We start from the raw sequence: 14,394 nt of genomic DNA on the forward strand, positions 1-14,394 counted from the left end.
ACTGGGTTGTGTGAAACATATATTGGAGTCTTCAGTCAGCGTGTCTTGAAGATTGTTGTTTTGACCTCATGGGTCATTTGGTGGGTGGCTGGACTTGAGATAATTCTGAATAGTAACTCTGGAATTTTATGAATCAAAAAAACAGAGCTCCCACTACCAGTGGAAATGTGGGAGAATGCCTCGTGAGCTCTTATGAGTCACACAGGAAAGAGGGAGAGCTTTATTGGCACTAATACATACTTTGCTTTCTCCCCGTTAGGTCCCCCTCCTGTTTGCTATAGTCCCAGCAGTCCTGCCCAGCTTCTAGAAGACCCCAACTACTTTTTCCTGGACTTTCAGCTCTATTCTGGGAGGCATGAAGCATCTGCTTTGACTGCAGAGGCAAACAGTGGCATCAGGGAAAAAGTTGGTAAGTCCTGTTACTGGCTCTTGTGTTGGAAAAGTTAAATGACCTATGGCTCTCATTTTTAGCTCATTTTCAGCATAATTCAGATTTTTCTTTATTCTCAATATTTATTTTAAAAATATGTCTGTTGGTTTTAGGTATGTAGGAACTTTACGATTGTGACATTTTCCTTTGTGAGTGCCTAATAAATACCTTTTCCTACACTTCTCCAGAGTCTTTCATTTCTTTTTTCCTTCTCTGCTTTCATGTTTGTCTCTTTTAGCAAATAATTCAGACATTCAGAAGAAATAATTTGAAACTAGCATGGGGAGGGAACTGCCTTCTTTGTAAAGAAAAAAAAATCTGTCATTTTATGAGGACTTTATTATTATTTTAATAAAAGTATGAAGGGAATCCTTCAAACCAGTTTAATAAAGAAATAATAGTATGAGAGAATCTTTCAAACTACTTTAGAAGATGGTATCCTGGTTGTTGCCAAATGTGCTGCTAACCCTGTTCTCAGTGAAAAGGAAATTCAATAGTTTCCGTACTTGAGTAGACCCCAGTCCCGTTACTATTCATCTAAATAAAGAATTTTCCTTTAGAAATACCATTTTGTTTTTATTTGAGTTTCTATTCAAAGTTTATTTACATTTTTTACAATTTTTATTCCATTGAGCCTTTCAGATCAGTTATCCTGAGGGAAGGGCTATGTCCTCTTTACTCTTGTATCACCAGCATCAATCAGGGTGCCTGAAATATAACAGATTCATAGTAAATATTTGTACAGTGAATGAGTGGACAGTGCAACCCACATGGACCTCTCAAGTTTTGGGTTGTTCATTATTTATTGCAATTATTGGGCCACTGATCTTCTGTGGACTTTTAATCTGTTTTTACTGTTTTATATTTATTGTTGCACTTTGAGTTCATATCTCAGCTGTAGTATACATTTTCTGAAAGTAAGAAGTAAGCTTGAATTTACTCCATATACCATTTTATGAAGTAGATATTAATTGTCCCCATTTTACGATGAGAGAGGTTCAGAGAAGCCAAGTGACTTGTCCAAGGACACAGAGATGTGATTTTCTGTCTGTTTGTTTTTAAATAGGGGAGTGATATGAATAAAGTTGAACTTCAGGAACCAGTCTCTAAAATTAACTCAATAATTTAATTCATCTAGCAAATATTTCCTGAGTGTCTTGTGTGCATTAGGTAGTGTTCTGAGCACTATGGAAACAGCTTATGAATGTAACAGACAGAATCTCTGACCTTTGGAGCTTTAATTCTGCCTTGTAGAATTGTATGGGGAATAAGTGAAATAACATAGAGAGCTTTGTATAGTATCTGACACATCATATGCATGTTAAAATTGCTTTTGTAGTTGTTAACAATAAACTTGGAGATTGGGCAGGGAAATAATGAAGAGGGTTTACAGGAATTTTTGTTGTTGTTGCTATGTGCCGTCGAGTTGGACCGACTCATAGCGACCCCTCCTTGGGTTTCTAAGGCTACGGTATCACTACAGAAATAGATTGCCCAACCTTCCTTCCAAGGAGTGGCTGGTGGGTTTGAACCGCCAACCTTCTGGTTAGCAGTCAAGTGCCTTAGGCACTACACTACTAGAGCTCCTACAGGAATGTTTAGGAGGTCAAATGGACTGGTAGTAACTGGGAACACACTACCAATAACTGACTTCCAGGTTTCTGACTTGACAAAGAGTAGATAAGCCAGGAAATACAGATTGGGGGTTGGAAGCAGACAGTTGGGAGGAATGACATGTTGAGTTTGAAGGACTTATGGGCCACTGGCTAGTGGTTGTGGATGTGTGAGTTATGAGTCACAAGCTAAAGACAAGTTGTGGAAGTGGTGACCTGGGGAAGTTCTGTTGAGTGAGAATGGAGAGCACTCAGGACAGAGCCACAGTTTAAGGGGCTGATAGAGAAAAAGCAGCCAGAGAAGAGTGTACAGAGAGGCAGGAGGTGGGGTAACCTGGAAACCAAATTAGGAGAGCGTTTCAAGAAGGGGGTGATCAACCATGTCAAATGCTCCAGAAAGGTTGTTGTTGTTATGTGCTGTCAAGTCGGACCTGACTCATAGCGACCCTTCCTTGGGTTTCTGAGGCAATATCACTACGGAAGTAGATTGTCCCATCTTCTTTCCGAGGAGTGGCTGGTGGGTTTGAACCACCAGCTTTCTGGTTAGCAGTCAAGTGCCTTAGACACTGTGCTACCAGAGCTCTGGTTATGTGTGTAATATGATAGCTGGAAAATTCTCAGTGGATTTGGTTACTACTCAGCAGTAGGGAGGGCAATGGATGGAGCTTTTGGAGCTGGAGACAGCAAGTGTTGATTGCTTACTGAAGACAATTAGAATAGAAGGGAAGGAAGAAGGTTCAGGGTGGTAATTAGAAGGATATGGTAGGGTCAAGAAAAGGTAGTTTCTTTTTGGGTTTTGCATCTTAAATTGTGTGTGTGTGTGTGTGTGTGTGTTAAGATGGGAAAGACAGCATTTTTATATGATGAAGAGAAAGGACCAGTGGGGAGGTTAAAGGGAAAGGAGGAAGCAAAGTCCTGTAACATTCAGGAGAGGGAATTGAAAGCAGTAGAGTAGCATTGAACTGAAAAAGCACTTCTATGAGATAAACCAAAACCAAACCAAACTCACTGCCATTGAGTTGGACCCAACTCACAGCGACCCCTCCTTAGGTTTCTGAGGAGGTATCACCATGGAAGTAGATTGCCCAATCTTCCTTCCACGGAGATACTGCTGGCTAAACAGATGTGTTGGTGCACTTGAAATCTTGTCTTTAAATGTTATTGTAGTTAGAATGTTTATTATTCATCACATTCTTATGGACATGTATCTCCTGTGGAATAGCCTGATAGCTTTTTTCCTATGTTTATCTTTCAGTTGAGGATCCTCTTTGTAAATTCCACTCCCTGAACTTCCCAAGGATCTCAGAGGTGGAAATGAGAGGTTCCGAGGATGCGGCAGCTGGAACAGTATTACAGCGGCTGATCCAGGAACAACTGCGGTATGGCACCCCAACTGAGAACATGAACTTGCTGGCCATTCAGCACCAGGCCACAGGGAGTGCAGGACCAGCCCACCCTACAAACAACTTTTCTTCCTCGGAAAACCTCACTCAAGAAGACCCACAAATGGTCTACCAGTCGGCACGCCAGGAACCGCAGGGTCAGGAACACCAGGTGGACAATACGGTGATGGAGAAACAGGTCCGGTCCACACAGCCTCAGCAGAACAATGAGGAACTGCCCACTTATGAGGAAGCCAAAGCCCAGTCACAGTTCTTTAGGGGGCAGCAGCAGCAACAACAGCAAGGGGCTGTGGGCCATGGCTACTACATGGCGGGGGGCACAAGTCAGAAGTCCCGGACTGAGGGGAGACCCACAGTGAACCGTGCCAATAGTGGACAGGCGCATAAGGATGAGGCCCTGAAAGAACTCAAACAGGGCCATGTCCGCTCTCTCAGTGAGAGAATCATGCAGCTGTCTTTGGAGAGGAATGGTGCTAAGCAACACCTCCCTGGCTCAGGGAATGGAAAGGGGTTCAAGGCAGGAGGGGGACCCTCCCCAGCCCCACCTGCAGGTAAGGGGCTGGACCCTCGAGGTCCTCCACCCGAATACCCCTTCAAGACCAAGCAAATGATGTCCCCAGTCAGCAAAACCCAGGAGCATGGACTTTTCTACAATGATCAGCACCCTGGAATGCTCCATGAGATTGTCAAGCCTTACCCTCCTCCTCAGCCTGCGAGAACAGAAGTGGCTGTCCTGAGGTACCAGCCACCCCCAGAATATGGGGTAACAAGGTGATTATCAAGTTTATAGTTTTAACTCAATTTTTCAAAATCCAGCAATCATATTTTTAGCATTTACTATTTTTAAGAAATTTTAGGTTTTTGACATCAAGTTTCTTCCTTATGCATAATGTTTAAGAAACTCCTTTTTGCCCAAAATATTTAGGGTGAAACAGAACAGAGGGCATTTGGGACTTTCTCCACATGTAACAGAGGGCAGTTGTGGATTTATGACTTTATTGGAGGAGCCCCAGTTGTTGGCCATCCTTGGGAGCTCTGCCTAGTACCCTAGCAAAGTAGTAATTTTCCTGGCTAGCTTTGTGGAGAGCATCCAAACTCCTGGAACATATTATTTCTAAGGGCTTTTATAGAGTCTTTCTTCATTATAGATTTTAAAGGAAAGTGTCATCTGAATGCTAGATACAAGGAATTAAAGGGACTGTAGAAACTACACAGTGCCACCCCTCATTCAGCAGATGAGATACTAAAGCCTGGAGAGATTAGTTAAATGTTCTACAGTACACACCTTTGAGGCAGCTGGGGCTTCACCCAAGTAGCCTGACTGCCAAATTATTGTCCTCTTCACTCCATTGCCCTAATTCTTCTTATAGCCTTCCAATGTATTCTTCTGATAGATTAACTGATTCAACAGTACCTGCTGTGTGTGTACTCTATGCAGCACTGTACCAAAGATTCAGAGAAAAGGTGTGGTCCTTGTCTTCAAGAAGCTTACAGTGTTACCTTGTGGGAAACCAGCATCTGCACAGGCCATAGTGGTGTGGCATGCTGTTAAAGGATAGACATGTGCTGAGATTGCTGGGGTGGACACAGAGAATCGTATGACCCATGACTGGAGGGAGTTGGGAAGAGCTTCATGGAAGAGGTGATATTTTGAATTAGATCTTGAAGGGCAAGTGAGAGATGTGGGGTAAAAGTGAAGTAGTAGGATATACCATGCAGAAGGAACACCATTTTAGCAGACAAAAAGTTCAGGAGTAAATAAGTTGCAGCCGTGCATATGGGGCATCCATGGGACAAGGATGTGACAAGAAGTGGCAGAAGATGTGTTTGCAAAGGGAAGTTGAGACCAGATAGAAGTTGGGTGTTATGTTAAGTAGTTTAGAATGTGTACTGTAAGCAAAGGGGAAGGCAGTGTTTTTAAGTAGGGACTATGTGGGTGTTTGGTAGGATGACTTCAGTGTAGGGCAGGATGAAATAGAGAAGAAGGAGCTGGAGGACAGTCCAGATAAAAATTGTGGGACTGGTCTAAGCACGAGGCAGTGGGAAGAGAGAGGTGTATTGTATGTTAAGAGAGGTCAGGAAGCAGAACTAAGGGGATTTAGTCATTTTAGATATAGAAGTTGAGGAACAGGGAAGCTGGAAGTAAGGCATTTGGAAATGAAGCTGCCAGGAGAGAACTTGGGTTTGAAGGTCCTTATCACCAGGGTTTAGCTAGATCTACTTTCTCCTGAAGGAAGACTCATAAACACTGTGCGCTACACAGATGACACAACTTTGCTTGCTGAAAGTGAAGATGGCTTGAAGCACTTACTGACAAAGATTAAAGACTACAGTCTGCAGTATGGAATACACCTCAACATAGAGAAAACAAAAATTCTCACAACTGGACCAATAAGCAGCGTCACAATAAATGGAGAAAAGATTGAAGTTGACAAAGATTTCATATTACTTGGTTCCACAATCAACACCAATGGAAACAGCAGTCAGGAAATTGGATGACATATTACACTAGGCAAATGTGCTGCAAAAGACCCCTTTTTAAAATTAAATTAAATTTTACTTTTATTTTTGCATTGTTCCCTCTCCTACCCTCCCACCCTGGTAACCAACAAAGTTTCTGCAAAAGACCTCTTTAAAGTGCTAAAGAGCAAAGATGTCTCCTTGAAGACTAAGGTGCGCCTAACCCAAACCATGGTGTTTCAGTCACCTCATATGCATGTGAAAGCTGGACAATGAATAAGGAAGACTGAAGAAGAATTGATGCTTTTGAGTTGTGGTGTTGGTGAAGAATACTGAAAGTACCATGGACTGCCACAGAAGGCTGGTGGTTCAAACCCACCAGCCACTCCTTGGAAGAAAGGCTGGGCGATCTACTTCCATAGAGATACTGCCTTGGAAACCCAAGGAGGGGTCACTATGAGTTGGGTCACAACAACAACAACCTGGACTGCCAGAAAAATGAACAAGTCTATCCTGGAAGAAGTGCAGCCAGAGTGCTCCTTGGAAGTGAGAATGGCCAGACTTCATCTCATGTTCTTAGAAGGGACCATTTCCTGGAGATGGATTTCATGCTTGGTAAAGTGGAGGGTCAGCAAAAAAAGGGGAAGGCCCTCAATGAGATGGATTGACACAGGTATAACAAGCATTGTGAGGCTGGTGCAGGACCGGGCAGTGTTTCATTCTGTCGTACATAGGGTTGCTATGAGTCAGAGCTGACTCAACACCACCTAACAACAACACTTGTCAGTTTGCCGTTCTGTGGTAGCTTGCATGTTCATGTGATGCTGGAAGCAATTCCACCAGTATTTCAAATACCAGCATAGTCACCCACTGGGGACAGGTTTCAGGGGAGCTTCCAAACTAAGACTAGGAAGGAGGATGTGACAAGTGCACTTCTGAAAAAATGGTCCATTGAAAACTTTATGAATAGCAGGGAAGAATTGTCTGATATAAAGATAGAAGATGAGCCCCTCAGGTTGAAAGGCACTCAAAATATGCCTGGGGAAAAACTGCCTCCTCAGAGTAGAGTCAACCTTAATGATGTGGATGGAGTAAAGCTTTTGAGACCTTCATTTGCTGATGTGGCACAAGTAAAAATGAGAAGAAACACCTGCAAACATCCATTAATAATCGGAACATGGAATGTACAGGGTATGAATCAAGGAAAATTGGAAGTTGTCAAAAATGCAACGCAATGCATAAAAATTAGGCATTAGTGAGCTGAAATGATCTGGTATTGGCCATTTTGAATCAGATAATCATATAGTCTATTATGCTGAGAATGACAAAGTAATAGCTTCACATTCATCATCAAAAAAACCTTTCAAGTTCTATCCTGAAGTACAATGCTGTTAGTGATAGTGTAATATCCATACACCTATAAGGAAGACCAGTTAATGCTACTATTACTTAAATTTACCCAACCACTAAAGCCAGAGATGACGAAATTACCAACTTGTACAGTGTGAAGTTGACAAATATGACATTAAGATGTATTGATAATTACTGGTGAATGGAATGCTGAAGTTGGAAACAAAGAAGAATAGGTAGTTGTAAAATATGGCATTGGTGATAGAAATGTCTCCAGAGATCACATGATAGAATTTTGCACAAACAATGGTTTATTCATCGCACATACCTTTTTTCAACAACATACATGCTGACTATACATGTGCACCTTGCCAGATGGAATACACAGGAATAAAATTGACTACATCTGTGGAACAAGATGACATCATCAATCAGAACAAGGCCAGAGGCCGACTGTGGAACAGACCATCAATTGCTCATATGCAAATTCAAATTGAAGCTGAAGAAAACTAGAAAAAGTCCATGAGAGCTAAAATACGACTTTGAGTATATCCCACCTGAATTTAGAGACCATCTGAAGAACAAATTTGATGCAATGAACCTGAGTGACCAAAGACCAGGTGAGTTGTGGGATGACATCAAGGGCATCATACACAAAGAAAACAAAAGGTCATTAAAAAGAGAGGAAAGAAAGAAAAGACCAAAATGGATGTCAGAAGATACTCTGAAACTTGCTCTTGAACAGAGAGTAGCTAAAGTGAATGAAAGAAATGATGAAATAAAAGAGCTGAATGGAAGATTTCAAAGGGCAGCTCAAGAAGACACAGTAAAGTATTATAATGAAATGTGCAAAGACCTGGAATGGAAAGTCAAAGAGGAAGATATGCATGGCATTTCTCAAGCCAAAAGAACTAAACAAAAAATTCAAGCCTCGAGTTGCAATGTTGAAGGATTCTGGAGGCAAAACATTGAACTATTCAGAAGCATCAAAAGAAGATGGAAGGAATACACAGAGTCACTGTACCAAAAAGAACTGGTCGATGTTCAGCCATTACAGAATGTAGCATATGATCAAGAATTGATGGTATTGAAGGAAGAAGTCCAAGCTGCACTGAAGGAATTAACAAAAAGAAAGGCTCCAGGAATTGACAGAATACCCATAAAGATGTTTCAACAAACAGATGTACTTGGAGGTGTTCACTCATTTATGCCAAGAAATTTGGAAGACAGCTACCTGGATAGTTGATTGGAAGAGATCAATTTTTGTACCCATTCCAAAGAAATGTGATTCCACCGAATGCAGAAATCATCAAACCATATCATTAATATCACATGCAAGTAAAATTTTGCTAAAAATACTTCAAAAACAGTTGCAGCAGTGCATCGACATGGAACTGCCAAAAATTCAAGCCAGATTCAGAAAGAGATAGCATTGCTGATGTCAGATGGATCTTGGCTAAAAGTAGAAAACACCAAAAAGTTGTATACCTGTGTTTTACTGACATTGCAAAGACATTTGACTGTGTGGATCATAAGTTAGGGATAGCGTTGAGAAGAATGGGAATCCCAGAACATTTAATTGTGCTCATGAAGAACCTATACATACACCAAGAAGCACTCATTCAGACAGAACAAGGGGATACTGCATGGTTTAAAATCAGGAAAGGTGTGTATCAGCCTGTATCCTTTCACTGTATATATACAATGTGTTTGCTGAGCAAATAATGTAAGAAGCTGGGCTATATAAAGGAGATCAGGATTGGAAAAAGACCCATTAGCAACCTGTGATCTGCAGATGACACAGCCTTGCTTGCTGAAAGTGAAGAAGCCTTGAAACAGTGATGAAGATCAAAGACAACAGCCTCAGAATGGGTTACACCTCAACATAAAGAAAACAAAATCCTTACAGCTAGACCAGTAAGCAACATCATGATAAATGGAGAAAAGATTGACGTTGTCAAGATTAATTTTCTCTGGATCCACAATGAGCGACCCTAGAAGCAGCAGTCAGAAATCCCATGACATACTGGATTGGGCAAATGTGCTGCAAAAGACATTTTTTAAAGTATTTAAGAGAAAAACTGTCACTTTGAAGCCTAAGATGTGCCTGACTCAAGCCATGGTATTTTCAATTGCTTCATATTTATGCATGTGAAAGCTGGACAATGAATAAGGAAGACCACAGAAGAATTGATATATTTGAATTGAGTTGGTAAACAGTATTGAAGTACTGAGGTCTACTAGAAGAATGAACAAATTTGTCTTGGAGGAAGTATAGTCAGAATGCTTCTTAGAAGTAAAATGGCCAGACTTCATCTTTCGTATTTTGGTCATGTTGTCAGGGAGAAGGGATCAATCCTTGGATAAGGATATTATGCTAGGTCGGTAAACTCGAGAGTTAACAAAAAAGTGGATACCCTCAACGAGATGGATTGACACAGTGGCTGCAACAATGGGCTGAAGCATGGTAATGATTGCGAGGATGGTGCAGGACTGGGCAGTGTTTCATTCTGTTTTACATAGATCGCTGTTTGTCAGACTGACTTGACAGCACCTGACAACAACAGTGTTTAGATGGCCGATGAACTTGGGGCAGGAGAGCATACAGCATGAACAGAGAAAACAAGTAGCCACTGCATATCATTGGATATGGCATCGTTTCTTAAGGGTGTTTATTTGTCTGTTTGTAAATGAATAAGTTAGGTTTCCCCATATGACCCCAGGGGCTGTGTGCAAAGCATGCCATTGGCTGCACATCTTCTGAAAAGGGAATGACTGCAGCTTGGCAGAAAGTAAGCTGGCTGACCTGCCATTTAGTACTTCCCAGCTGCTGACACATTTCCCCACAATCTCTTGAGAATGCCAGCTTTGAAGCAGGATAAGCACATTTTAGACTTCTGACAGGCAGCAGAACTCATTCTTCTGAAAGTGGCCATAATCTGACCTTACTGGAGAATCCTGGTTAGAGCCCAGGAGATGTTTCTTCTTCCTCCTTTATAGTTCATTAAGTCAAAGGAGAAATTTAAACTCAAACCTAGGTTTGAAGAGTAAACATTTTAAAAATCTTCAAACCTCTGGTATTTTCATTGCTTCACTGACATTGTGAAAATTATGCATGATGTTTATCCCAGAATAATACCCAATTTTGGTTTGTGATTTTTCACTTTTTTTCCTGAACATTTAACTCAGTCTCCAGCATTTGGTAAAAGGTGAAACATCCCCAAATGAAGTCTCTTTCTTCCTCTTTGGCTTTACTACTGGGAAAAAGACATTGCATAAAGTGGGCCGTTTTGTTTTTTGCCATTTGGCAGTAGCTATGATATAAGGTGGGAGAACCAGTCTGAGGAGGAGGGTATCACTTTTGGAGATCTACCCAGTTATTTATGGAAAGTGTCCTTTGTCTCAAGGTTATGACGTTAAAAAGATGAAGAAGAAATGTGTAAGAGGTTTGAGCCAATTGCCAGGTTTGGCAGCTGGATTGGCATGACACATCAAATGTCCCAGAAGATGTAACAGACAGGTCACTTGAGACTGCCTCCAGAGCTACAAGGCTCCTTTGTGAAGCTGGCCATGCTTAGCCGGCATGGCTCCAGTGGTACAGCCCTTGCCCAACTGGGTCAACAGAGTTGCATCCCCACCAGCCCTGCTTCAGACACATGTAACATAGCCTAAGCTCCCAAAGTTGCATCTGAAATTCAGTGGTGTGTGATGTTCAGTTTGCCTTTGGCCCAGCAGATAAGCAGGGCTCCCTTTAATCTCACTGTTGTATTCTTGTGGGTTTAAAGGTTATCCATTAATAGAAATGGTTTAAGAATAGTTGCACGTTGTTGGGTAGAAGGTTAATGAGCCCAACTAACTGAAAGGATGGCAATTCAGTTCACCCAAATGTGTCTTGGAAGAAATCCCTGGTGATCTACTCCAAAAAACGAGCCACTGAAAACACATAGAGCACAGTTCTACTCTGACACACGTGGGACTGCCATGAGCTAGAATCAACCCAAGGGCAGCTGGTTTGGGTCAGGTAAATACATAGCACAAACTCCTAGACCAGAAGGAGAGAGCCCTGAGGGAGATCATTTCTTCCATCTCCCTATCCAGTGCTTCAAAAGTGAGCCTAATATTTGGTAAATATTTAAAGGTTTGGTCCAGCCCATTAAATTGTTGAATTTCACTACTTTTTACCTGGAGGCAGAAAAGCCCTAAGGGTTAAATGAGGCAGAGGGGAGAGCTGGTGATGAGAATAAAACTAGAGATTCTTGCCTTCATTACTGACTCACTTAGCTTATAAATTCTCTCACCTGTTCTTATATGCTAAAGATATGGAGATGGTTGGTGGATGATTATAAAACACATTAGGCTCCTCTCCTGGGAAACCCCAATAGAAGCCACTAGTCAAAGTCAATTAGTTGACTTACACCGCTTTGGCTCTTGTCTTAAGTGAGTTAGTGTGGCTGGTGGACGTGGAAGGATTAAGGCAACCTTGCCCTACTGAGGTAAACCTCTAGGGAACATGAGCTGGCCATAGATGAAGATTCTGGTTTTGCTCTGGCTCTGGTGGCATAGTGGTTAGAACACTTGGCTGCTAGTCAAAAGATTGGCAGTTCAAATCCATCAGCTGCTCAGTGGGAGAAAGATGAGGCAGTCTGCCTCTGAAAAGATTTGCAGCCTTGGAAACTCTATGGGACAGTTCTACTCTGTCTTATGGTGTCCCAGTGAGTCAGAATCAGTTCAGTGGCAGTAGGTTTTTTTGGTTTTCAGTTAAAGTAAACTTTCCTTCAACCTGAAGATGGAAATGAATTGCAGTGAGGGCAAGGTAGGAATAAGACTGGTTGTTACTAAGGATAATTGTGCTTTTTAAAAAAATCAAAACAAAAACAGACATTTGAATGTTAATTTTCACTCACTTTGTGGAACCAATACTTCCAGAAGTAGTGACTTGCTTATACAGTCTGTACTGTTAATGGAAATGAATGCATAAATGAAGACTCCAGTGGGTGTTCTGATTTTGATTAAAGTAGGTTAGAGTATATTAGTCAAGATGCATGCTTTTTTCCAAGGATATCTGTCCATTTTTTCAAAAAAATTGGCAACTGTTGTTGTTAGGTGCTGTTGAGTTGATTCTGACTCATAGCCACCTTATGTGCAACAGAGCAAAGTGCTGCCCAGTTCTGTGCCAACTTCACATTGTTGATATGTTTGAACTCATGTTGCAGTCACTGGGTCAATCCATCTTGTTGTGGTCTTCCTCTTTTTCACTGACCCACTACTCTGCCAAGCATGATGTCCTTTTCCAGGGATTGGTCTCTCCTGATAACATATCCAAAGTACGTGAGACAAAGTCTTACCATCCTCACTTCTAAGGAGTATTCTGGCTGTACTTCTTCTAAGACATGTTTTATTTACTCATTCTTCTGGCAGTCTATGGTATATTCAGTATTCTTCACCAATACCATAATTCAAAGGTATCAGTTCTTCTTCAGTCTTCCTTATTTTTGTCCACCTTTCCCAAGTATATGGAAGGGAAAAAAAAAAAAAAAAAAAAAACCTCACTGCCATTGAGTTGATTCAACTTATAGACCCCTTTTTGGGTTTCTGAGGCGGTACCTCTACGGAAGTAGAATAGTGGTAGCCAGGTACCATCTAGTTCCTGGTCTCATAGTCATTGCCATTTCTTTTTGATACAGTGACTCTGTATATTCCTTCCATCTTGTTTGGATGCTTCTTGCATTGTTCAATATTTTACCCACAGCATCCTTCAATATTGTATTTAGAGGCTTGAATTTTTTTCTTCCATTCTTTCAGCTTGAGAAATGCTAAGCATATTCTTCCCTTTTGGTTTTCTAACTCCAGGTCTTTGCATATTTCATTTATAATATATTTTGTCTTCTTGAGCCACCCTTTGAAGTCTTTTTTTTTTTCAGCTCTTTTACTTCATCATTTCTTCCTTTTGCTTTAGCTACTCTGTGTTCAAGAGAAGGTTCAGAGTCTCTTCTGGTGTCCATTTTGATCTTTTCTTTCTTTCCTATCTTTTTAATGATCTATTACTTTCTTCATGTATGATGTTCTTGAGGGCATCCAACAACTTATCTAGTCTTTAGTCATTAATATTCAATGTGTCAAATCTATTCTTGAGATAGTCTCTAAATTCAGGTAGGATATACTTAAGTTATGTATGCTGAGCAGTAATTTGAGGAACTGGACTATATGAAGGAGAATGCGGCATCAGGATTGGAGGAAGACTTAGTAGCAACCTGTGATATGCAGATAACACAACCTTCTTTGCTGAAAGTGTAGAAGACTTGAAGCACTTACTGATGAAGCTCAAAGACTACAGCCTTCACTATTGATTGCACCTCAACATAAACTAAACAGAAATCCACACAATGAATCATAAGCAACATCATGATAAATGGAGAAAAGGTAGATACTGTCAAGGATTTCATTTTACTTGGATCCACAATCAACGCCTATGGAAATAGCAGTCAAGAAATCAAATGATGTATTGCATTGGGCAGATGTGCTACAAAAGACCTCTTAATTCAATAACCTATTCCAGAAGGGACAACTTCATCCCTCATTTTTTTCAACTTGAATTCAAAATGGTAGTAAACCACGTGTATAAATTCTTACATTATGATACATGAAATTTAGGGTGTTAAGCTTTACGGGCCCCTAACATGCCTAAGGCACTTGACTGCTAACCAGAAAGCTGGAGATTCAAACTCACCAGCCACTCCTCGGAAGGAAGGTTGGTAATCTACTTCCATAGTGATACCACCTTGGAAACCCAAGGAGGGGTCGTTATGAGTCAGGTCCGACTCGATGGCACATAACAACAACAGCAACATGAAACATGGATTGCTTCTCACGTTTCTATCCCACACAGGTAACCAAACAAGCCTTTCAATCGGGAGCACAGACAGATCTCTGAAAGATTTCTTTAACTACTCTGATTTAAACTCCCAGGAACTCTGCTACTGGAGCCAGCATAGCCCATGGGCCATATTCTTTCATCTCACATATGTGATAAAGAAGTTTTTCTGTAACCGATCTCTGGATCCACATTTCACTTATCTTTGGATGGAGTTGGCCCAGATCTCAGTGTCAGGCTGGCCACTGAAGAGTGGCTGCCAACCTT

The 14,394-nt window shown here is 41.2% G+C and overlaps 1 protein-coding gene across 1 annotated transcript in view; it reads left to right on the forward strand.

The window, feature by feature from the left end:
• The first annotated feature begins 279 nt into the window (after window positions 1-279).
• AMOTL1 (angiomotin like 1) overlaps window positions 280-14,394 on the forward strand; it is a 102,602-nt gene continuing 88,487 nt past the window's right edge. Inside the window, exons 1-2 of the mRNA XM_007938066.2 lie at window positions 280-409; window positions 3,299-4,217. Coding sequence (XP_007936257.2) covers window positions 3,358-4,217 — 860 coding nt within the window. The 5' untranslated portion in view covers window positions 280-409; window positions 3,299-3,357. The remainder of the gene's footprint in view (window positions 410-3,298; window positions 4,218-14,394) is intronic.

Source organism: Orycteropus afer, unplaced genomic scaffold (genome assembly GCF_000298275.1).
Source record: "Orycteropus afer afer isolate SDZICR_OR568_19922 unplaced genomic scaffold, OryAfe1.0 scaffold00047, whole genome shotgun sequence".
NCBI classification, from domain to species: Eukaryota; Metazoa; Chordata; class Mammalia; order Tubulidentata; family Orycteropodidae; genus Orycteropus; species Orycteropus afer.